The sequence below is a fragment of the Petaurus breviceps genome, unplaced genomic scaffold, assembly GCF_028583685.1.
Source record: "Petaurus breviceps papuanus isolate PSGF00001 unplaced genomic scaffold, PetGlider_PUasm1.0 90556, whole genome shotgun sequence".
In the NCBI taxonomy this organism is placed as follows: Eukaryota; Metazoa; Chordata; class Mammalia; order Diprotodontia; family Petauridae; genus Petaurus; species Petaurus breviceps.
Genome location: NW_027187273.1, coordinates 217,490 through 243,086, shown reverse-complemented (window position 1 = coordinate 243,086; position 25,597 = coordinate 217,490). Strand labels below are relative to the sequence as shown.

Here is a 25,597-nt window from a genome sequence, read left to right as displayed (position 1 = left end):
AAGGGGAACATATCGGTTAGTTTTTATAGCGATCCATTCTTTTAAAAAGTATCGCTATCTTTCATTTTTTTGTTTTTCAGTTGTGCAGATGGAGAAGTTTTGAATGCTGTGGATAGGCTCACTTGCCTTGGCAGGGTTCTGCCGGGTGTGGCCAATGTGGAAATCTGTTTCTCTTGAATATAGGTGTTTTTAACAAGGATTTTGTTTTTCTTTTATTCTCCATTGGAGGGGGGGGGAGAGGTAGGAGGGAGAAAAGGTAGATTTTTGAGGGTTGAAAAAATAAAATTTCATTAAAAAGACAAATTTTGAACAATTTTTCAGTTGTGTCTGACTCTTTGAGACTCCTTTGGGGTTTTCTTGGCAAAGAAACTGGAATAGTTTGCCATTTCTGTGTTGTTTTTTTTTTTTGCTTTTTTTTGGAGGGCAGTTGGGGTTAAGTGACCTGCCCAAGGTCACACGGCTAGTTTTTGTGTTAGGTGTGTGAGGCCGGATTTGAACTCAGGTTCTCCTGACTCTAGGGCCAGTGCTCTATTCACTGTGCCACTTAGCTGCCCCAAGGTTTGCCATTTCTTTTCTAGCTCATTTTACAGATGAATAACTAAGGCAAACAGGGTTAAGTGACTTGATTAGGGTCACACAGCTAGTAAGTATTTGAGGCCAGATTTGAACTAAGGAAGAGGAATCCTCCTGACTCCAGGCCCAGTACTCCATCCATTATGCCACCTAGCTGCCCATAAAGAGTTGTGCTTGCCCCTATCGAAAAAGTCATTCCTCATAACAAAAAATGAAAAAGGAGAAGAAAAAAAGGGATTTGACAAAACTAACCCATCATCAACTGAATTTGGTGACATATGTAATGTTCCATACCTATAGTCCTTCACCTCTGCAAAGAGAGATACTGGCATTTTCTTTTTTTTTTTCATTTCCTTTTACTTTTCAGATAACAAACATTTATTTTCTTTCCCAAATCCCCTCATTCTAAAAGAAAATCTTTTTAAAACAAAAATACAATACTAGTTCCCACAATGTCTTTGTCCAAAAATGGATGATGTCTCATTCTATATCTTGAGTCTTTCACCTATCTGTAAGGACATGGGTAGTATATAGTTCATGAGTCCCCTGGAATCATGGCTGATAATTGCATTGTTTGTAGATCTTAAAGTTTTTCAAAGTTGTTTGTCTTAACTCTGAAAGACTTAGGAACTCTGAGCAGTGTTTATGACCAACCACAATTCTGGAGGCCCAGTGGGGAAACATGCTACCCACATCCTGACAGAGGTAAAAGACTCAGAGTCTAGACTGACACACCACAGAGGCATATATATTTATATCTATAGATCTATATCTACCTTTTCTACTTTCTACCACAGACATAAGTATGTCTGTGTGTGTCTCTTTGTATATGTATATATGTATATAGACAGACACATATATATATATGTATATAGACACACACACACCTCATGTGTGTTCTGTTGTATGGTTGCTGTCCTTTGGTTGTCAAAGAGGGCTGAAATGACATCACCATGCTAGAGTCAAATTACGGTGTGTCAGACTGACTGATCTAACCAATGTGAGCTCAGACTGCTTTACCACAGGTTGGCCACAAATAGTCCATGTGAACATTTGAGGTGGATCCTCTAAATTTGTATCTTTCCAGTTTCTTTTGAACTGTCAATTTTGCTTTGTTCATAGAGCACCTTCTCTGGTGAGGGCATGTATCCGATTAAGGAGGTTCAGGATTCGCTAAACAGAACACTCGGCACTTCAAAAGATCCAGTATAGTTTATTTAGAATATAGGTGAATGGGAAGGAAACTGGAGATAACAGAGTAAAAGGCTTAGGAATAGTAAAATAAGAGCAATTATGATTAACATATATATATATATATATATATATATATACACACACATACATATTTACAATCATCACTGACTCAGGAAAGCACCAACACCTGACCACACAAGCTGGGGAATCCTGGGTACAGCCGTCAGGGTCCCGAACAGGAGGGTCCCAGGCAGGACATCTCCTCCATGGGTGAGATTCCAATTTGGGGTCTGAATCTTACAGTTTAAGTAGTGCTGAGAACAAAGAAGGCATACTGCCAGGTGTTTTTTTAGCAAGCATCGTATCTTGTGTGAGGCCTGCAATGGAGGCCAATCCCTCCAAGGCCCCCCCCAAGAATGATGTTTCCTTGGAATAGCTAGTTCCAGGAGTTGGACAGTCATCATATCTCTTCTCATGGACGTAGCTGGGGTCCTAGGAGAGGAGCAGCCCTCATGTTCTCAGGATTCTCTGTGCCCAAACAATAATAGAATAATAATAATAGAAAGGTCATATTGAGTTGGGTTCTTGGTTTGTATAATCTTATTCCTCACAGAGGAGCTTACCTTGCCCCTTCACCATGCCATGCTGGGCAGTCCTGTGCCAGTGTCTCCAATGTCACAGTCGGTTCCAAAGTTCCCAAGAGAGACCTTGAGAGTGCCTTGTATCACTTTTTGACCACCATGTGACTACTTGCCCTGTGTGAGTTCTCTATAACCTAAGGTTAGAGTCAGTTGGCTGGAGAAATTCACCATGCATCAGTTTCATAATGACATGCTTTCCCGGGTTCTGGATAATGGACCATAGATAATGGATGACACTCTATCAATTTCCCAGGCACCAATGAAGTGAAACAAGGCTGTGTGCTTACTCCCATGCTTTTTAGCATGATGTTTTCAGCCATGTTGTCAGATGCCTTCAATGAGGATGAACTCGGCATCCAGGTCAGCTACTACACTGATGGTAAATTCTTCAACTTGAAAAGGCTACAAGCCAAGACCAAAGTGGAGGGAGTGTTGGTGCATGATTTTCTGTTTGCAGATGATTGTGCGTTCAATGCTGTCTCTGAAGCTGAGATGCAACAAAGTATGGATCAATTCTCTGCTGCTTGTGCTAATTTTGGTCTAACTATTAATACCAAGAAAACATAGGTGCTCCATCAGCCAGCACCATATCCATATACAGAACCATTGATTACAGTAAATGGAGAAGTTTTGAATGCTGTGGATAAATTCATTTACCTTGGCAGTATTCTGTTGGGTATGGCCAATGTGGAAATCTGTTTCTCTTGAATATGTATGTTTTTTTTTCCATGTAATAGATTTTACAGTATTGTTTACATCTGATAATTCTTTCCTGTACAATATAATAACAGCCAATGATAGACTAAATTTAATCAATTTTTCTCCTCTTAATTTTCGTAGATTTATTTTCTTGACTATCAGTTAACTTTTCTGCAGGTCTTTTCTTCAACCCCTTCATCTTCCTTGTTTGTAATTTACTCAGATCTTGTTTCTGCATGTGAATTCTTCCATAAGTTGTACCAAAAGTATCATGGGAGATATTTTTCTTCTTCTTTGGCTTCAGGGCTTTAGGCAATTTCATGGATAACTTATAAAGATCATCTGATGCCAAATAGGTTCTCCTCATGATCATATCCAGTGACGGGCCCATTTCTTCCAATTCAGTTCGTGGTGTTCTGCAACCCGATTTCTTCAACAATAATTTATAGGTCCGAAAGTAAATCTTCCCATCCAGTGCAGTGAAATGTAAGACATACTCTAAACCAGCAAGATGAATATTTGGTACTGTAGGGCCTCTGAAGAAATCAATGAGAAGACTTTTCAATCTCCTATAGTCTTCACTTACATCAAAAGCATCACCAGCAAATATCAACATGGGTTTTGTTCCCTCAGGGCACTTGCTGTTCTTAATATCTTTAAGTGAGACAAACTTCTCAATACCTAGTTCAATCATATCCAGGATGTGATAATTATACATACGACCTACTATGAGATTATTTGGTCGCTTCTTATTATGAGACCCAAACATGAATAAGGAGCAATCTGACTTCTTTGAAAAAAGTTCCAGTGATGTCTGATCCTCAAAAGGTCTAGTGATTTTTTTTTTTTATATAAAACACTGTAAGGTTTCTTCAAAGCATACATATCTCTGAGTACTTGAGTAATTGTTGCATTTGCATTTCCTCCTTTAATAAGCATGGCATTTTTAACATTTTCATTGAGTTTAGGCTCTCTCTTCTCAAGGAATCTCTTCGCCCTTTTTGTTTTAGGCTTTATTACACGGTCCAACTCGGCCATAGCCCCAGCAAACAGGACGCAAAGATCCACGTGCGCCGTGCGGATAGGAGTCAAACTACCATAGTTCTTCCTACCTCGGACTTCTACAGGCGGAACCGGAAAATCAAAATGCATGTTTTTAACGAAGGTTCTGTTTTTCTTTTGTTCTCCATTGTGGGGAGGGGGTAGGAGGGAGAAAAGGTAGATTTTTGATGGTTGAAAAAATAAAATTTAACTAAAAAGAAAAATTTTTAAAAATTTGTCTTTAGATGTTTTTCTTTTGTAAATTATTATCCTTTTTTGGTTCATTTTGCTCTGTATACAAATTTTTCCAGGTTTCTCAGAACTAACTCATCTTCTTTTGTCATTTCTTATGTTGTTGTATTTGTTCTTTATTATTGAAGAGGACCATGACATCAGGGAATGATGACATGACTTGTAGTTGACTTGGATTTGAGGGAGGGAGGGCTGTGAAAGGTCACCACCCTCACTTCCTCCTCCAGAGCCCTCTGGGTCCAGTGGCCTGATATTCATCGGGGACAATTGGAGATGGCCCAGGATGCCACGGGAGACCCTAGCCTTTTTAGGCTAAGGCCTTTTCAGATTCTCACTTTGAGTGAGGTAATGCCCATTCAGTGAGTAGGCCTCTTTAAGAAGTGAGTCAAGGGATGGGCCCTTTAATAAAAAAAATCTCAAACTGGGAAGGGAAGACCCTCAGAGTTGCTGGTCAAAAGAGAAACAGTTACTATACGATTTACATTCACTCTGCTAGGAGGACAGGGACCTGTTGTCCAATCTATGAGCTCCAGGGTGAATTGGGTAGTAAATAGTAAAATATATTACAATAGTATTTTATTGATATGCCATAAAATGTTTAGCTATTCCTCAACTGATGGCCACCCCTGTAGTTTCCAGTTCTTTGTTACTACCAAAAGACCGCAATGAGTATTTTTGTACTTATAGGTCTCTTTCCTCTTTCTTTGATCTCTTTAGGTCTTAAGGCTAGCAAAAAAAAGTATTGCTGGATCAAAAGATATAGACAGTGTAGTGACGTTTTGGGCTTAGTTCCAAATTGTTTTCCAGAATGGATTGTACTTTAACAGCTTAGTGGTGGAAAATGTAGCATGTTATCAGAGAAGAGACAACAAAACTGAGGACAGGTAGTTATAGACAGATAGACAGATAGATAGATGGATAGATAGATAGATAGATAGATAGATAGATAGATAGATAGATAGATAGATAGATAGATAGATAGACAGATAGATAGATAGATAGATGGATGGATGGATGGATGGATGGATGGATGGATGGATAGATAGATGAATGGGTAGATGGATGGATAGATAGATGATAGATAGATGATAGATGGATGGATGGGTAGATAGGTGGATAGATGGATGGATGGATAGATGATGGATAGATAAGTAGGTAGATAAACCTTTGTGCTAGGAACTGTGCTGGAGATACAGTAACAACAATAACAGCAATAGAGTTTATGTAGTACTTTATGGTTTGCAAAGCATTTTTCACATGTCATTTGATCCTTACAATAACCCTAGGGGGTAGGTTACCATCCCCACTTTACAGATGAGAAAACTGAGCCTGAGGTTAAGTGACTTGCCCAGGGTCATATAACTAGTAAGTTTCTGAGGCAGATTTGAATTCCATTCTTCCTGAACATATTCTTATGTGGCGCCACACCGGATTCCCTTCAACGACTAGTCCCTTTACAGGAGAACCTGCTGTCCTGCAGTGATATAACTCCCCCTTCATAATCACTGCCCCCTCATCACCCCAGTACCCTTGAGGGTGGGAACGTCAAACAACTGGTAATTCTGACCTATTTTTATTATGAAACTCTCCTATATCCTCTACTCTAATCCCTATGATTTAGAGTCAACATCTGCAGGTGCCGCACCTCACTCTGCTGCCATTCTTTGCTCTCATCCTGAATCTCCTCAGCCCTTTTAATCTGTCCACCTTCTAAATTATACCTTTTGAAACCTCTGTTCTATCTTTAACAAACTTTCCTTCATCCTAGACCTATTCTACTCACACTTCCCATCTTCTTGAACTCACAGAAATCTGGCTTCCTCTGAAAGACACTGAATTCCTGGCCAACTTTTTCATGACTAGATTCATCTCTTACCTACTCCCTTTAACCCTATTCTTCCTGGACCATTAGGTATACTCATTGCTTCTCACTGCTATATACAGGTGAAACCCTTTTCACCATCTTTTTTTTTTAAGCAGTTGGGGTTAAGTTACTTGCTCAAGGTTACATGGCCAGTTCTTTTTTTGTGTGTGTGGGTGTTAAGTATCTGAGGCCAGAACTGATCCCGGGTCTCCCGATGCCCGGGGCCGGCGCTGGCGCTCTTACTCACTGTGCCACCTGGCCGCCCCTTTCACCATCTTTCAATGACACCTCTTCCCATTCATTTATATCTCACCTTTCAGATTCTTGTTGAAATTATCCACTAGCCTCCAGGTCATTCACACTGTTTTCTGAGAGTTCAGCACCTGGTTCACAGTCTTTCACTCTCCCCCAATGTCAAGCTTACATGTTGGTGTCCCTTTAAATACCCTATCTTCTTAGTTCATCAATTTCCTTAACTTTCATGACCTACATCTTTCTCTACTTTACCCACAAGGATGGTTGTACTTTTGATCAAACCTTTACAAAGTACTATCTCCACGATCTGAATTTCCTTTCTGACTCAGATATAATCCTGGACTTAACCTTTGTCCTCCCCAGGACTTCCAGATTCACCACCTCCCTCTGTTCTTCCAGACTATCATTACTGGCTTGGTGTTACTTTCTTCCCTTAACAACCTTGGCCCTATAATTTAACCAGTTCAACTATCTACTATCTTAATTCATTGTTCCCTTTTCTTTATTTTTAAAATATTTTTTAAAATTTTGAGTTCAAATTTCCCTCCATCTCTCCCTCCAGTCCCTCCCCGACCCATTGAGGAGGGAAGCAATATGATACCCATTATCCATATGAAGTAATTTTGCTCCCTTTTCCTATTGCTGCTGCCAAAACTGAATCCTGGATTATCCCCATCATCTGCTTTCTCTGCTGTTTTGCTTAAATTCCTAAACACTGCTAGAGAAAGTCACACACCTATGCTGACTAGATCCATTACAAATTTATATTACCTCCTCTCAACTGAACCCTCAAAACTACAGGATAGTTCCAGTTCTTTCATTCTTCCATGAATGAGTATCCCCATAACAGCAGCCCCAAACCTTCTCTTCTGTCATCAAGCTCCTTCCTCCTCCACATCATCCATTACTGAAAACACTAAGATGCTTTTCTTCTCTCTGTTGTGTACCTGAAGCCCCCTCTCCACCCTCCTCCTTTCTTTCCTCTTCTGCTTCAGTCTTTGAAGAAGAGGTAGCCCTTCTCTGCCTTGCCGTTGATCCCATGTCCTCCTGTCTTCCCCAAGAGCTTTCCCTTTCGGTTATTCCTTTCTCTCTTTCATCTTCAAGCTCTCCTTACCTACTAGTTCTTTATTTGCTGCCTATAAACACACTCAATTCTTCTCTATCCTTTAAAAAATTAAACTCTTCATTAGCCCCTTCCCTTTCCTTAAGCTATCATTTTACATTTCTTTTCTTTCATAGCCAAACTCATTGAAAATGTCTTCTACACTTCTTGTCTCTACTTTCTCTCCTCCCACTTCTGAATGCTTTGAATTCTAGCTTCTCATTCCATCCCTTAACCGAAACTCTTCTCTTCAAGGTTACCAGTGCTCTCCTTACTGCTAAACCCGTTGTTCTTATCTAAAAAGCCTCTTTGACCTTTATGACGTTTTTTTTTTTTTTTAACTTGTCCATCCCTTCCTCCTCTGTCTTCCCTTGGCTTTTGTGACAACGGTCTTTCCTGATTCTCCTTCTTTGTTTCCTTTGCTGGATAATCCTCCATCTCCTATCTCTTTAGTATAGAGGTTCCTAAAGGCCATGTTCCAGACCTTCTTCTATTCTGTTTTCTGTCTCTTAATAATCTCATCATCTCCCTTGGCTATGATCTTTATGCTGCTACTTAAAAATCTAGGCCTAATCTTTCTTCTGCATCACCAGCCCTATATAGAAAATTACCTGCTGGCCATCTCCGCCTGTTTGTCTCATCAGCATCCTAAGCCCAAGCTGTCTGAAATGGAGCCCTCCCTATATTCATGCCTCCTCAAAGCTTTGCTGTTTGTGTTGAGAGCCCACCATCCTTCCATTTGCTCCAGTTTGCAACCTTGGAACCATCCGTAACTTTTCCCTTTTCCTCACCTAGAGCTAAAACTTGTATTATACCCACCCACAGAGCCTTAGGCAGGAGCACAGATTGACTGAGGCAGCCAAGGACAGGGGGAAATTCTAAAAAGGAGAATGCATGTACCTGTTAAACAGACTTTTCCAAGGGGAGATTTGAAGAACAGGGGAGGAGTGAAGGTGAAAGAGACAGCATCGTCCTTGAACCACACCAGTTTTTTTTTCTGCTGCGGTGGACCCTAGATTCTTGACTGTCCAGTTTAGCTATATGGGAACAGCGTGGATCCTTTTTACCTACACCCAGGGAAAATTGACTGAATAGAATAAATCCAAGTGGAAATTTAGCAAGTAGCAGCAACTGGAGTTTGCAGTTATCCTGATGAGAGTTAGTGCCAAATATGGCTGACCTGATGAGTCTGCACAACCTCCAGAGAGACCAGAGGAGCCCTAAAGACTCTACAGTGCCACACATGGGAAAACCCTAGAGCAAACTACTACTTAACTCCCCCCTGGGAGCAACTTGGAGGAGAAACAGCATCTGAGTTTTTGCCTTACCCGCTAGAAGAAGATTTGCTCCATGGGCTGAGGACCATTATAGTCTTGGGGAGATGCCAATGTTGGGAGTATTAACATCAAGTGCTTATTCATTTCTACTATTATTTTTTAATGTTTTAAATCAAATGATTTATGTGAATTTGTGGAGAAAACAACTTGTGATATAATGAATGGAAAAAGTCAAAAGGATGCTGCTGCTGCTGCTGGTGTTAGCGGTTATATTATGCTTTAGTGTTTCCAGAGTGCTTTACTTATGTTATCTCATTTGATAGGGGCATAGAGAGACATGATCACGTTGGATAAATCCACAACAAGCCCTGCATCTAAGGAGACAAGTGCTGCTCCCCAGAAAGGGGCAGCACTAAAAAAATAGAAATGGTCAGCTCCGAGAGTCAAGGAGAGTTTGGCAATTACCCTTCCAAGGCATGTACCCTAGTACACACTTTGTCTTATCTCCATCATACTCTTTAGGGTAGAATGCCAGAGATAATTACCTGGCAGTGGCAGCTTGCTTCTGTTGAATTAGAGGAGACATGGCCTCAGTGTTGTGGAGACAGAGACCAGCTTGGAGTCAGAAGATCTGGGTGTGAATTTTGCTTTAGATGCTTCTTATAGATGAGACAGTAGATCAATGACCTTTAATCCTATAATTCTGTGATTTAGTAATTGTCAATTCATGATCCAAAGGACCTTTCCAACTCAGTTTCCATGGACTTTTCTTGGACTTGGCCTGTTATTTCATCAGTATAGGCAACATTGGATGAGGAACTTCATCTATTAATGCAGACTGACACCAGCCCAGCAATTTATTGTCTTAGAAAATTGCCTTGGGGCACTTAGAAGTTAAGTAACTTGCCCAGGGTCACTGAAGTCTATGTGGGTACTTGAACATAGGTCTTTCTAACTTGGAGACTAGCTCTTTATCCACTACACCAGTATAGATTACTCTACAGTCATATTATCATAAATAATTAGCCATGTTCTGAAATAGAATTTACTTCTGCTGTTATTAATTCAATTCAACAAATATTTATTGAGTACATACTTTGTCTTGGGGGACCTTTAAGGAACTTATGATTCATTTGAGTTTGAGAAGATAAGACACAGACCATCTAGAATAATTTAGAAAACAGCATTCATACAAGACAAGTGAATCCAGTCAACATATGGGGTGTAGACATAAATGCCATTCTTATTCATCGTGTACTTGTTAAGGATTCACCAAAACTCATGTAAAATTCTTAGTATAATCCAACCTCTTGAGTAATTTGGCAGCACAATCCATTCTAGTAGCAGCTGTCCATCCCTCTGTTTTTTTCTCTTCCTAGACTCTATGATCTCACACGAGTTGAGGGGAATGGTGTCACACACAACACAGCTAGCAAGGCAGTGCCTCTCAGAGCAACACGATTTCCCCTGTCACCTACGTTGCAGTTCCCAAGGGGAGGCTGTCAAGTTCCTTCCTCTGCTTCCTACATCTCCTTCTGCCTAAGTGGGTGTATCTTGGTTCCGTTACTTGACTCACTGGACTCAGCCCCCCAAGAAACTCCTGAAAAGGGGGAAGACTGCCTGGTTAGCCGTGAAAATTTCAGTAGCTGGGAGTTTCTCCAGTTGCTTCTTAATCCTGATCTTCACCCACCATGCCAAAGTGCAGGGCCTGAAAGCAGCTGTGATTTCTCTTGGAGGAGCTGCTGGCAGTGTTTGTGGAAGGAAGTAGCGGGTGGAGTCCCTTCACCAGGAGCAGCCTGGACCAAGCTGCAGGAGAGAAGCAGCGTGGAATCTGTGTGAGACATTGAGTTCTATTTGTGTGACATTTATGCCAACTTTGTGGGGTTTCTTCATGTCTTGTCTTTGGGCCCTTATCTCGCTTTTGTTCTGGTGTTCTTTGTGCTGTCCTTGGACTGGTCACTTTGGTTTCTAACTTTGGGGAACTAGAACAATAGAGTGAGATGTTCTCTATATATAATTTAGTCATATAATCTTAGGAAAGATCATCAAGGGGATTTCAAACCAAGACTCTTAGGTGTATCATTTATCCAAAAGGACAGAGCATTTGACTGGAAGAGAATCCGTTTAGACATAGGTCAGATCCATGACTGACCGTAACATAAAACAATTGATTTTTATTTCATGGGCAGGAGTTTACATGGTAAGATGAATTGTCTAAAGAATATAGGAAAGAGTGCGAGAAAACTGTAGCATTTTTAAAAGTTCTACTTAGAAGCAGAGAGAGAAGGAGAGAGAGACAAAGAGAGAGAGAGAGACAGAGATAGAGACAGAGAGAGACAGAGCAGAGAGACAGAGACAGAGAGAGAGACAGAGAGAAAGAGAGAGAGAGGGAAGGAGGGAGGGAGAGGGAAAGAGAGTCATGCCACCTGAGAGATAGATTGTTTATGCCACCCGTGAGACAGATTGTTTTATCAGCTAGACAATAAAGGTTTGGTTGAGAATCTTTATTGATAGTCATTGGTTTTCAAAGGAACTGCAGCAAATAAGGCTTGCAAGTCTATGGAGTGTATTTACAATGAACTAAGGGCTTTTAATGGAAAGGTAGCAAAAATAAGAGCTGAAAACATTTGACACCCCTCTGGGCCTATGTGTAACTGACTTTTGTCAAAAGTTCCTGTGTCATTGGGAAGCAAAGGAAAAATGCAAAGACTAATCTTCCACACACATCTGTAAGATCTGCTCCTGTCCATTGCTTGCTGTCACAGGTGGGGAAAAGACTCTAGTCCCAGAGACAGGGAAGACCCCTTAGGAAGCTTTTTGAAATGCCAAATGCCAAAGTTTCCCACCACCACAACCGTAGACAGATAGTTGTCTCTGAAAACGGGCCTCTTTGTCCAGAGTCATAACTAATGTTTTAAAAATAAAACATAATAAGACAAGCAACAAGAAACGTGCCTAGACATTAGTACCCTCAGCAGAGACCCTGGGGCACTGGGGACACTGTCAGGCTGCTCTGCCTGGGCGGGATGGGGTGGGGGTAGAGGTGGAGTTCTCCAGGTGTATGCCATTGAGACAAGGAAGGAAGAGGGAATGCAAACTCCACGTGATCTCTTTCTATTATAATTAGTTATTCTTTGTAACAAGCTGCTTAGCTGATTTTTTAAAAATAATTTTTGAAAGAATGTAAGTGCTGCCAATACCCTCTAAATTTTGGGCAAAGCACTGATCATCACCCCTTAGTTATAGCTCTGCCTCCACGCACATCCCAGCCCACACCCTATAACTTTGTATCTTCTAGGACAGATAAAGCTATGAAGTAAATTATTCCAGAACTGATTCAGGGTTTGGCAGTCTGTATGGGATAAAGTGAGGAGTCCCATAGCATAATGCTGCCAACTACAGAGGAATGGAATAGTAGCAAAAACCCTGGACTTTGGAGTTAGAGGACCCAGGTTCAAATATTATCTGTGCAACTTACAACAGGTGGGACTTTGGGTGAGTCACTTTACTGCTTTCTGCCTCAGTTTCCTCATTTTTAAAAATGAAGGTGTTGGATCAGATGACCAATAAAGTCCCTACCATTCTAGAACCTCTGATGCCTGCCATGAGTAGCTTGCATCATCACTCTTGATCCCACTGGTAGATGGTTATATACTGGTCCAATGAAACTCAGTAACTTAGTATGGAGGCAGAATGGTTTAGTGGTTAGAGCACTGGATTTATAGTTAGGAAGACATACATTTAAACTATCTTAGATATTTGCTAGCTGTGTACCTCTGGCCAAATCACCTACCTTTTGTGTAAATCAATTTCCTTATCTGTTAAACTGGGGGCTGGACTCAGTGGCTTCTGAGGTCCTTTTAGCCCTAAATTTGTGATTCTTCTAAGAGAATTTATGTTGCTTCTGTTCATCTGCTGAACAGTTGGTATTTACACCTTTTGGAAGGTCAGGTACCCTGAGCCCAAGCCAATGATAAGGAAGTACACTAGGCATAAAGGGAATAATATTTGAATTGGATTCTCCCTAATCCTTTCAAAGGTTTTCTTCTGTTCCCTGAGTTATTTATTGTACCCATTTTGTGAGTTCTTTTTCCTGGCAAGAGTCAAAGGAATTTTCTTTGCTGAAGCACTCTCTCTAGCCTGCCATCTCAGACTACCTATTAACACATTCAGAGTATGATACACAAAAGAAAATAAAGCAAAACCTGTCACTGAACTTTCAGTTCGTGTTTATTAAGAAAGTGGTAACACTACTAGGCAGTGCCCAGCCCCTTCTTCTAGAACCCAACTTTGATGCATGTTTAATGATCAACAACTTTTACCTCATGTATCACCTGTAGGCTCAGGGATGCCTATGGGAATATAGAGTACTCCCTTTAGGATAGGGCAGGGAACCTGGGGCCTCGAGGCCACATTTGGTCCTCTATGTCCTCCAGGATGGCTCTTTCGCTGGATCCAAATTTCACAGAACAAATCCCTTTAATAAAAGAATTTGTTTTGTAAAATTTGGACTCAGTCAAAAGGCTGCACCAAGAACTTAGAAGGCCACATGTGCCCTGGACATTACAGGTTCCTCACCCCTGCTCTAGGAACTCCAATGAACTGGTTCCTCCGCTGGTTTATGAGAATTAGACATCGGAGAAGAGGCAAGTCAAGGATTTCAGTGTCAGGCTTGCTAGGTTAAGCAGAAGCACTGGTGGCCCTGGGCCAATTTAGCATTTCCTGGAAAATGAGGGCAGGGCCACAAAGGGGTTATGGGACACTCCCTGTGTAGCAGCTCTTTGTATAAAGGAGAACATGTTGATACTTAACGGTTTTCTGAAAATGAAATTAATGGGCTTAGTACATAGAGTTCCTCATCACTGAAGGTGTTCTAGCACAGTCTGGATGACTATCTGATAACTGATTCATCTGTAAAATAAAGGGGTTAGATTCAATAATAATAATAGCTAACTAGCATTTATATGATACCTACTTATGTTCCAGCACTGCTAAATGCTTTACAAATATGATCTCAGTCTTCAAAGACAACTCTGGGAGATAGGGGATGTTATTATCTCCCTTTTACAGCTGAGGAAAGGGAAAGTTTGGTGGCAAAGTGGGTAGAATGCTGGGCCTGAAGTCAGGAAGACCCAAGTTCAAATCCAGCCTCAGACACTATCCGTGTGTCACTTATGCTAGTTTGCCTCAGTTTCCTCATCTGTAAAATGAGCTGGAGAAGGAAATGGCAAAGCACTCGAGTATCTTTGCCAAGAAAACCCTAAATGGGGTCATGGAGAGGTGGACACAACTGAAAAAGACTGAACAATAATGACAGCTGAAGAAACCGAGGCAGACAGAGGCTAAGTGACTTGCCCAGGATCACCTAACTAGTTAGTTTCTGAGGCTAGATTTGAACTTGGATCTTCCTGAGTCTAGGCACAGAGCTCTATCCACTTTACTTTAACTGCCTCTAAGGATTCAATAATCCCTGAGGGTCCTACAACCCTCTGAAGTTTCAGAGGGAATTAATGAATTGGGCAGAGGAGGATGAACCAAATTAGCTGTGATTCCTTCAGGGTATTGTGAGGTTCAGATGAGATAATGGGTGTAAAGCACTTTGCAAACATGTCAGTTATTATCATTATTAGTATAAACTCACAGTTAACTGCACTCCTGCTGAGCTTGAGTACAGTTTATAGAGCAGTACAAGGATTTGCTGTTAAATGTTAAACAATGGGGAAGGAGGGAATGGATATTTGTATGTGCTTTAAAGTTTATTTTTTTATTTTTTTAATGCTTTATTAACCTCTGATTTACATCATTTGTTTCCGCCAGATTTTGAGTTACAAATTTTCTCCCCGTTTTTCCCCCACCCATCCCCCCAAAACAGCAGTCCCACATGATATCCCCACCTCCAACCTGCTCTCTCCCATATTTTCTCCCATACCCGTTTCAACTTTTCCAGTGGATCTCTATGCCTCAGTGCCTGTATATCTTTTTTTCTTAATAACATGTAAGATGGTATTAATAATAGTATATATATATATATATACACACACATATATATATTTGAATATTTGATTTTAAAACTTTCAATTCCAGATTCATTCCCTCCCCCCCAGCCTGCCCTCCCTTCCATCATCCCCCCTCACATCCCCTTCCCCCCTATTCTCCTGGAGGGTGAGATCCCCTATTTAGTGTGTATTTCCCTCCCTCCTCAAGCCAGATTCAATAGGAGTAAGGTTGACCCATTCCCTTTTGCCTTCCTATTCTTCCCCTCCATTGTAACCATTTTCCCTTGCCTCTTCTGTATGAGATAGCTGCCCCACTCTGTCTCTCCCCATCTTCTCTCATTATATTCCTCTCACCTCTTAATTTCACCTTTTAAGTATCATCCCTTCCTGTTAAATTGGTCCCGTGCCCTCTATCTATGTATACCTGTAAATGTATATACACACATTCACATATGTATTCATATGCCCATATACCCTCATATATAGACAAATATATATATTTCTTATTCCTTCAACTACTGAGAAAAGTTTCATAAGTTACAATTATTGTTTTTCCATGTAGGAATGTTAATAGTTCAACTTTGGCCAGGTGGCTCAGCAAGCAAGAGCACCGGCCCCAGTGCTGGGACGACCCGGATCAAATCCGGGCCCAGACACCCAGCACCACACCCAGAAACAACAACTGGCCGTGCAACCCGGAGCAAGCCACTCAACCCCGATTGCTTAAAAAAAAAAAAAGTTCAACTTTGATAAGTTCCTTATGATTTCTTTTCCCTATTTACCTTCTCATGCTTCTCTTGCTTCTTGTATCTGAATGTCAAATTTTCTATTCAACTCTGGTTTTTTCTGCAAGAATGCTTGAAAGTCCTGTATTCCACTGAATGACCATATTTTCCCCTGAAACATGATACTCAATTTTGCTGTGTAGGTGACTCTTGGTTTTAATCCCAGCTTCCTTGACCTCCGGAATATCACATTCCAGGCCCTTCAATCCCTCAGTGTAGAAGCTGCCAGATCCTGGGTTATCCTGATTGTGTTTCCACAATATTCAAATTGTTTCTTCCTGGCTGCTTGTAATATTCTCTCCTTAATCTGGGAATTCTGGAACCTGGCTATAATATTCCTAGGAGTTTTCTTTTTGGGATCTTTTTCAGGAGGTGATCGGTGGATTCTTTCAACCTCTATTTTGCCCTCTGGTTCTAAAACATCAGGGCAGTTTTCTTTGAGAACTTCCTGGAGGATGCTTTCCAGGCTCTTACTTTGGTCATGGCTCTCAGGCAGTCCAATAATTTTTAAATTATCTCTCCTGGATCTATTTTCCAGGTCAGTGGTTTTTCCCATGAGATATTTCACATTGCCTTCTATTCTTTCATTTGTTTGGATCTGTTTAACAGCATCTTGATTTCTCATAAAGTCATTAGCTTCCATTTGCTCCAATCTAATTCTGAAGCAATGATTCTCCTCAGTGAGCTTTTGAGATTCTTTTTCCATCTGGCAAATTCGACTTTTTAAGGCATTCTTCTCCTCGTTGCCTTTTTGAGCCTCCTTTGCCATTTGAGTCAGTCTGTTTTTTAAGGTGTTATTTTCTTCAGTCAGGCTGTTGACTCTCATTTCATAATTTTCTTTCATTGTTCTCATTTCTCTTCCCAATTTTTCCTCCACTTCTCTTATCTACTTCTTAAGGTCCTCTATGGCCTGTAACCAGCTTGTATTTTCCTTTGAAGCTTTTGGTGCAGGAGTTCTGACTTCACTGATTTCCTCCTGTTCCATGCCTTGCTCCTTCTTATCCCCAAAATAGGAGTGTAATGTTGGAATCTTCTGTCTGCTTTGTTTCCTTTGCCTGCTCATTTTGCCACTCAATGATTTGACTTTTGGGCTTTTTGCCACAGTAGGACTCTGCTACCAGACAGGGGAGTTTTCGTCCCAAACGCTGGGGTTTTCTCAGCTGCCGGAGGTATTAGATGGGTACCCTCTCTGAGGTCTCCACATGCTCTGGCAAGCTGGACACACACCCCAGGACCTCCACCCTAGACTACAATCCAGATCCAAGCAGGTTAAAGCAAGAGCGATTACCCCTCAGACTGGTGCTTGGTCCCCCTACACTCTGCAGGCCAGGGGCTGAAGCCTCCAGGTGGCACTGGCAGGCTGTGCCAGCGTCTCGGCGGTTTCTTGCCCCGGGGGTAAAAGCCACGCACTCCCACTTATTGGATCCCAAAGTCCAGACTGCACTGGCCTCTCACCTTGTCCTTCGCATCTATGTATTGATAAATCTGGAAACGGCCACAGCTGCTGCTGATCTGGAGTCCCTCTGGCTGGTGGCTGGTCAGGCCCGCCCTGGGGCTAAAGCCTCGGGCATGGCGCTGGGCTCGGCTCCCAGAGCGTTTCGCTGGCCGATTCCTGCCGGCCTGCCGGGCTGTTCTCAGCGGGAGGTTAGCTTCTCTGTGTCATTTTGTGGGTTCCGCAGCTCCAAAGTTTGTTTAGAGTCCCCTTTTTACATGGATTGGGGAGGGTGGAAGCCGGAGCCGCGGGAGGGTCGTGCTTCTACTCCGCCATCTTGGCTCTGCCCCTGTGCTTTAAAGTTTAATCTACATTATTAATGTTTTCTTAAATCTAGACAATCAACATCACAATAAATCAAACCCTAATCTGTACAGACTGCTGATTTCTGAGGTATAACTGCTAATACTGAAAATTTAACATTCAGCTCTCCAGTCACTTATAGCTCGCTCCAGCACACCCCTGGACGCCTTCCATCTCAAAGATTCCACATTTCAGAAACACAGCATGTTAGAGCTTAAAGGGAACTTAAAGACCATCTATTTCAACCTCCTCATTTTACTGCTGAGGAAACTGAGACCCAGAAGAATGGCATTATTTGTCCACTCAGCTGCTGAGTTGTCAGAGCTACCGTGTTTCCCCGATAATAAGACCTATCCCAAAAATAAGCCCTCCCCTTACTGTGTAAGATTCCTTTAAAATAAGCCCTCCCCCGAAAATAAGCCCTATTGAGATTGCTACTGTAGTGAAGGTGATCCCCTGTGCTACACGCTACATTACGGTACCCTCTGTATGCACCATCCCCCCCCCTGTGAAATGCACGCCGAGCTCCAAGCTGCATCCAATCAGAGCTGCAGCAGTGAGCGTGTCATCCTGTTCTTCCCCAGTGATTTGCTTGCTGGCGCCATTGAGAGCAGTGCCGTGGAGGAGAGCTGAGGCAGGACAACATAAGCCCTCCCCTGAAAATAAGCCCTCTGGTGTTTTTCTTTCCAAAAAAAATAATAAGACAGTGTCTTATTATCGGGGAAACACGGTAGAACTCAGACTAAGTTCTTTCTCTAAATCCAGGGTTCTTTCCACTGGTACCACTTACTCCTCTTCCTTTCTTTTCTTTAAAAAAATTTATTTGGATCTTTTGCTTTCATATCACCTACATTTCCCAATTTTCTCCCTTATTTTCCCTCTGAAAATGCTACAGAAAATTAAAAAAAAAAAAGGGAAAGAGAAAATTCAGTTCAGCTAAACTAACCAGCACATCAAAAAAAATCTTAATATTACCTGTAGCAGTGCATACCCATAGTCCTCTGCTGCCTCTTCTCTGGGGCCCTCTGCCCCTTTCTAAAGAGCTGCTGGGAGCCCTCAGAAAGGCAATCCCCAACAGACATCAGAGCATGTGGTACATGTTACAAGTCCTGGGACTACAGCTGTTATTTCAGGCTATCATCAGCTCCATGCTTGCCAAAGTTTCTTGGATTCTGATCTAAGCCTCTTTACATTTCAGTTTATCAGGGAAATATTTCACTTAGTATTGCTATTCATGAGTAATTTAATAAGATCAGATTTAGAGTAGAAAGGGGCCTCAGAGGTCATCTAGTTCAACCCCTTTATTTTACAGATGAGGAAACTGGGGTTAAATGTCTTGCCAGAAGTCAGACAGGTAGTAAGTAGAAGAGACAGGATTCGAACGGACACTTTCTGCTTCCAAAATCCGGCATAATTCCCACCTTACCATGTCTCACCTCATTCCTGCATCCATTTTCTGCCTTCACTAAACCTATCCTGCATATTAGTCAGACTAATCTCTCTAAGATCCTGGCTTTCTTGTGTGGTCTCCTGCTTTAGAAGTTACAATTGCTTCCTCTTACCTACCACATCAAACCCAAACTTCTTTTTAGTCACTTTCAAAGTCCTCAAAAATCCAACCCTCACCTCCTTGTCTAACCCTATTTCCCATTACTAGCAGACACTAATCATTACAGTAAACTTTAACCCCTTTCTCCCCTACCCCATGCTTTTTTGTTTGTTTGTTTGTTTTTTTGTACCTGGACCTGTAATTTCATTGGTATAGGGAACTCCCACTGAAAAAGCTATCTGTAAGGATGAACCTTATTCACAATTTACAATTGACTTACCCTGGATCACAATAGCTAATACAGTCAGAGATGAGACTTCTCATGGCTTTCTAGCCACTAAGACTTGATGCTTACCTCACACCATAGTCATTCTCATTTGCTCCTAAGTACTGGAAATTTCTATTAAATGCTTTCTTCCATGGTATTAGGACAAGAGAAATCGATCAAGTGATTATATATAGATGCTCATTCTCTTCTGGGATCATTTGCAACAACCTCTTTCCATCAAGGTAGTAATCATATTTAACTCTGTCTCCACTCCAAAGGCATTGTGAAGTTGAGTTATTATGTGTGTGACTGTTGGGAAGTGAGGGGCAGCTAGATGGGGCAGTGGATAGCATGCCAGACTTCAGCTTTCAGCCAGCATTCAGCTTCCTGACTTCAAATGTGACCTTAGATACTTATTAGTTGTGTGGAAACTTTGCCTCAGTTTCCTGGTCTGTAAAATTATATGGAGGAGATGGCAAATCACTCCAATATCTTTGCCAAGTTTGGGGTCACAAAGAATTGAACTCTCTGTCAGGACAAGAATCTTGTAAAGGACATCTAAATAATAGTAACAATAGCAACATTTACAAAGGTAGGTGGTACAAATATTATAACCTTATTTTATAGAAGAGGAAGCTGTGATCAGAGAGAGAAAATAACTTGCCCACGGTCACACAACTAGTAAGTATCTTAGGTAGGGTTCTGAACCCCTGGTCTCTTGGGCTTTCTTATGACTGTTACCTCTTCCTTTATCATAGCCTTTTTTCCCTCTATTCCACACAGCTACAATATTTGGACTATGCAGTTTTGTACGTGCTGTCTCTAGGGCTGGTACCACAGAAAGCTGGATAAAGAAAGAGGAGAAAAACGATGACAAATCTTTTTCCTTGAGTATAAGAGTAGGGCTGATGGAAACCCCTGGTCCGCTGGCGCTGACCCGACACGAAGTTAGGAGGCAGGGTGTGGTTCGGAGTTCCTGGTCTTCACTCTGCAATTACTCCTCGCCCAGAGCTTGGGCCCAGGCGAGACTAGAGGCCGGGGCTCTATGGTCCGCTTAGGATGCTGGTCTCCCTTATTACTTCATTCCCTTTAAAAGGAAAACTATGATCGGAATCCGGGAGGTGGCGGGGGGAGGCCCTGCCTGGGGAGAAGGACGTGACTTAAACACGACCGCTGACCCAGTTTAAGGCATCCCAAGAACCCCGAGTGCTTGCGAGCCTCTGTGTGTGTGTGTGTGTCTGTCTGTCTGTCTGTCTGTCTGTGTCTGCCTGAGAGAGGGAGGGGACGGTTTGGAGGATGGCACTAATATGTGTAAAACGGAGGGAGGGAAAGGGGGAGCCCCGGGAGGAGACCCGGCTTGTTGGGCGGCCTCTAAGGGTTGGGCGGAGGGTCCCTCTGGGTCTGATGCAGGGGGTGAAGTGGGGGGGCGAGGTGTGGGGGCGGGCAGGGCCGGGCTTCCCCTCTCGGGCGGAGCTGTTCTTTCCCTTTTTTGGGCGGCTTCTCTCCCTGCAGCTGTTGCGGAGTCCGAGCCCGCCCGGCTCAGCTCAGCCCAGCTCAGCCCCGCGGGTCCTGCCCAGGGAAGCAGCCACCATGACGGGAAGGTAACGTCGGCTCGGGGGGATGCCTGGGAGCGGGGGTAGGCTGTGGGTGAGTGCTGGGAGAGATACTGGAGGGTGTCCCCTCCTTCTGATCGGTGACTGAATACTGGGGATCCACGGTCTGTCTTTGATCAGTCCGGAGGGGGGAGAACCTCCTACAGCAGGGTGTGCCCGCACCCCTCCAGAACCCCCGGGACATGGGCATCGGGAGGGAGGAGGCGAGTCCCTGATGTCTGACAGCAGCGACAGCTGCAGCTCTGGGCTCTGCCTCGGACCAACCCCCTGGAGTTGGGTCGGGACCCCCCTGTCGGTCCGGAGGGTGGACAGTGTACTCCCCTTCCTCCAGGCTCCTTGCCACCCACCAGAGTCACGGTTCCTGAGAACCAAAAAGGGAGGACTGGAAACTATCTCTTGCACCCCTGATGGGGGATCTGGGGTGGGACGAAGCCTCGGACTAGCAGGGGTCAGGAGACCCGGGTGTGAGTCCAAGCCTTGGTCACTGACCAGCAGTATAATCCTGAGCAAGGCATCACTTCTCCGAGCCTCAATTTCCTTCTTTGTAAAAGAGGATGATTAAGCTTGCCTGCCTGTGAGGGTCAAATGAGTCAATATACCCAAAAGTCCTCTGGAAAGTATTACACTAAAAAAAAAAAAATGTAGCTTATTATTAACGTTGGGGCAGAGAACTAGTGGCTTCACTAAGCCAATTGGGTGGGGCAGAGCGGTCTGCTTCTTGTCTGGCTGCCTGGCTTCTAAAGAAACACCCTGGCAATTGCCACCAGAACAGGCAACTGGCGTAGAGGAAAAGGCAGTGGATCCGAAAGACCTAGGTGAGAATTCCTACTGCGCTTGGACAGCTCTTAAACCTTGACCTCTTTTCCTCATCTGTAAAACCAAGTGAGAAGTGTAGTGGATTGAATGGAACCCAGGGAGATCTGGGTTCGAATTCCTCCTCTGACGCTTACTAGCTGCGTGACCACGGGGGAGTCACAACTCCTCAGAGACACTCAAATTTCCTCACCTGTGACGTGTTATAGGTCTGTTATGGTGTGAATTTGCTTTCCAGTGCACAGCTAGAAAGTACTAGAGCAGTACCTAGAACTCAGATCCTGTGCCTCCTAGTTTCTATGCTACTGAGTAGTATAGAGGTGAATGGGAAGCCAATGGTATTTGTTTTGTTCCTTTGGGAGAATGAATAGGATTACCATTTAATTTACCATTTGAGTTCTAGGGATAGGCTTAGTAATTTTTTTTTTTAATAAGCAATCGGGGTTAAGTAACTTGCTCAAGGTTATATCTGAGCCTGGATTCGATCTCCCAGGTCATCCCGACGCCGGGGCCGGTGCTCTTACTCGCTGAGCCACCTGGCCACCCCTAGGCTTAGTAACTTTAAGTAAAAAGATATTTGAAATCCCAATTTAGTGGACCTGTAGTCACAGAATTAATTTGCTTGGGAAATGGAGGAGAAAGTCGATGACCAGACATATCACTATCAGGGGAGAGGCGAAGAAGCTTCAAATAGGGCAGTAGATTTAGTCTTTGTCTACTCAAAAATGTTAAAAGACTGGGGCCATCATTTGCCCCGGAGAGTTATGCTTTGGTGATCGTGTGAGCCCTGTCCTTGTGTTTTATTATATCCAGGAGAACCCAGGGTAGAATTACAACCTCATTATTTAATAAGTTTAGTTCTTCTCTCACCACAAATCTTCCCTTTGGTGGCCTCTGTTCTGTCACTGTTTGCTGTCTGAGTTCAACTAACTTTTGGCCATGTCCTTGACCACTTTCTTCCTGCTGAGTTGTGAGAAGGTTCTGGGGGTAGCTGGAGGAACAGATGAAAATATAGCTCCCCTGTGAATTGGACTGTATCTTCCTTCTTTGGTTATTGTGGGAATAGCAATGGAAGCCAGCAACACTTGAACCTCCAGACTTCCTGACTTGGAGGTCTGCTCTCTAGCCTTTGCATCACACTGTTTTAGATCAGAGCCCCCAACAAAATTAGGATGGACCATTGCGTCCAAAGAGCAGTTAATGATAAATCTTTGAACCAGGTGCTTTTCTCATCATTTCCTTCAACCTCCATGCATCATTCTTCCTGAAGTTTGGGGAGATTTCTGATGAAGAGTGCTCCTGGTGATTCTTTCCTTGTTGAACTCGGGGACTTTACTTTTAGGATTCCTCCCCACCTATACCTCCTTTGTCATCTGAATTATTCCTGGAAATAAAAATACAGAAATAAATTGGGGGCCCTTGTTTTTCATCCATTCTAATTGCAAATAAAGAGGAAATGAAGAAGGGAAAAAGAAGCATGCTCCATTCAAATACAGAAGGAAGGTAACTAGGCAAAAGTTGTTATGTGAACATATTTATTGGTCACCTTTTCCAATGTACAATCAATTTGGGGGGGGCAGTGACTAGTAGTCATATACTGAACTAGATCCAGAGAAGAATATGACACCACCCCTGTCCCTGAGTCTGATAACGTCTCTGGGTTGGGTAGATAAATGACTGTAGAAAATACGATATACTATGGGACCAGAGTCCTAGGAGAATTAAATGAGAGCAGTGATCTTCAAGTGAAGTTTTGTGGATGAGGTGGGATTTGAATTGGATCAAGCTGGATTGGTTAAACAGCAAGGACATAGTTTCGAAGTCACACAGGAATGAGTTCTGCTAATTCAGTAGGTGGCACTCTCCTCTCTTAAGTAATCACACCCTCCACCAATTTAGTTGACAGTTCATTGCTGACCACCTTAGCCAGTAGTCTGGCAAGTGTATGTGACTGATTGGTCACAAGAGGGACTTTGTATGGATGGGTGAGTACAAAACCATTGTCACCAGTGGGAAAGAGCAGTAAGGGCACTACCTCAGCATAAACAGAGACCTTTGCAGGGAGAAAGGAATGTCTTGCAGTGCAGGGATTGGGACCTCCCCTTTCTTTCCCAGCTGACATGAATGGGGTAGGAGGCAGCAGTACATTTTCCCAGGTATACCTGGGAATGATGCTGTGTCAAACTCCCTGTTAGTATACAGGGAGGCAGCTTGGCAGTGGAAAAAGACTGGCTCTGGAGTTAGAGGACCTGGGTTCAAATCCTGCTTCTAAGTCACTTAACCCCTCCTGGACTGATCTACCAAAGGAGCAGTTTGGATTTGATTTCGATCTATCTTCAAGACACAAGACATTACAAATCCAGACTCTAGGCACTTTCACTGGCTCTCCCCTATGTCTGGAATGTCTCCTCATCTCTGATCTTTGATTTCTTTGAAGTCCCAGCTAAAATCCTGTCTTCAAGAAGCATTTCCCTATCCCCCTTAATGCGGGGGCCTTCCCTCTAAGTTCATCTCCCATTTGTCCTGTATAAATTTTGTTTGTGCATGCTTGTTTGCATGTCACTCGAAGGCAGGGGCCATCTTTTGCCTTTCTTCATACTCCTCAGGTTTAGCACAATGACTAACCTATCGTAGGCTAATGCAACTGGATTTTAAGAATGCCCTGAAGGACCAAGCTGCTTCAGCTGACTCAGTGAAATAAAAAAAAAAAAATCCATTAGGCAAATACATTAGATAGTATGATGACAATTTTTGTTTTCATTCAAAATTATTATATCTGTTTGTAATAATTGGTTTTTGAAGTATACTTGCACAGGTCGACTAAACAGATGAACCTGTTTTCAAGCTGCCTCCTTCCTTCTCTCTTTTATATCTTAATCCTCCAAGAAAATGGAGGCCATTTATCTTGAACTTGATCTCCTCGCCAATTCATCACCTGCATTCTTAATTCATTTACTCCAGTCTCCAGGAAGAGGTGACTCTTCTGGCAAAGGCTATATCTTTTAATTGTGTCCTAGAGCCATCCCATCCCTTCTCACCTCCTGCAGGAACCCTGTCCCCTCAACCATTCCCCTCTCTCATCTTCAGTTTCATTTCAGTGTAATTTAACACACAAATATTAAACATCTACTATGTTTAAGGCACTATGATAAATGCTTAATTTGAATAAAAAGACAAAAATAAAATAGTCCCTGCCCTCAAGGAGTTTATATTCTTTATTCTGTTAATTTCTCCTCATCCATTGGCTCCTTTACTGATGCCCACGAACTCACCAGGCTTCCTTCCTCCTTAAAAAACCTTCACTTTATCTTACCATCCCTTCCATCCTATGTTTCTTTTCTCTTTCACAACCAAACTCCTAGACAGCGTTTACATTTCCTGCCTCTAAGTCCCTCCCACTCACTCTTGTAATCTGCTTTCTAATTCCCCTCAGTTGAAATTGTTCTCTTTAATGTTACCAACCATCTCTTAACTGATAAATCCAGTGGCTTCTTTTTGGCCTCTGTAGCTTTCGACACTCTTGACAACCAACCTTTTCCTCTTTGATATAGTTCTCTCTTCTCCCTTGGCGTATGTACACTCTTTTGGTTGTCTTCCTACCTGTCTGTCCCTATTCTTAGAGTCTATTTTGCTAGATCATCATCTGTCTCCCACACACCAGACATAGGTATCTCCCAAGGCTCTATCTTGGGCATCATCTCTTCTTTACGTACCCTTTCCCTTGCTGACCCCATCAACTTCAAGGGAGTTAACTCATATTTTTAGGTAGATAATTACCAACCTATATATCCAACCCTAATCTCTCACTCCTGAATTCCAGTCCCAGGTCTCACCCTTCCTTCCTTCCTTCCTTCCTTCCTTCCTTCCTTCCTCCCTCCCT

The 25,597-nt window shown here is 42.7% G+C and overlaps 1 protein-coding gene and 1 pseudogene across 2 annotated transcripts in view; one reads left to right on the top strand and one right to left on the bottom strand.

Moving 5' to 3' along the window:
* Nucleotides 1-3,139: 3,139 nt before the first annotated feature.
* Nucleotides 3,140-4,274, bottom strand: LOC138142287 (ribosome production factor 2 homolog pseudogene; annotated as a pseudogene).
* A 6,337-nt stretch (nt 4,275-10,611) lies between these two features.
* The window catches only part of LIMS2 (LIM zinc finger domain containing 2), a 98,839-nt gene continuing 83,853 nt past the window's right edge, over nt 10,612-25,597 (top strand). Inside the window, exon 1 of one of the 2 annotated variants that reach the window (XM_069063328.1) lies at nt 10,612-10,733. Coding sequence is in view for 1 of the 2 variants with exons in the window: in XM_069063327.1 (XP_068919428.1) it covers nt 20,882-20,892 (11 nt within the window). In the remaining variant the exon portion in view is untranslated. Of the gene's footprint in view, nt 10,734-20,742; nt 20,893-25,597 lie in introns of those variants that run through there. The other variant, XM_069063327.1, reaches the window with a different exon arrangement.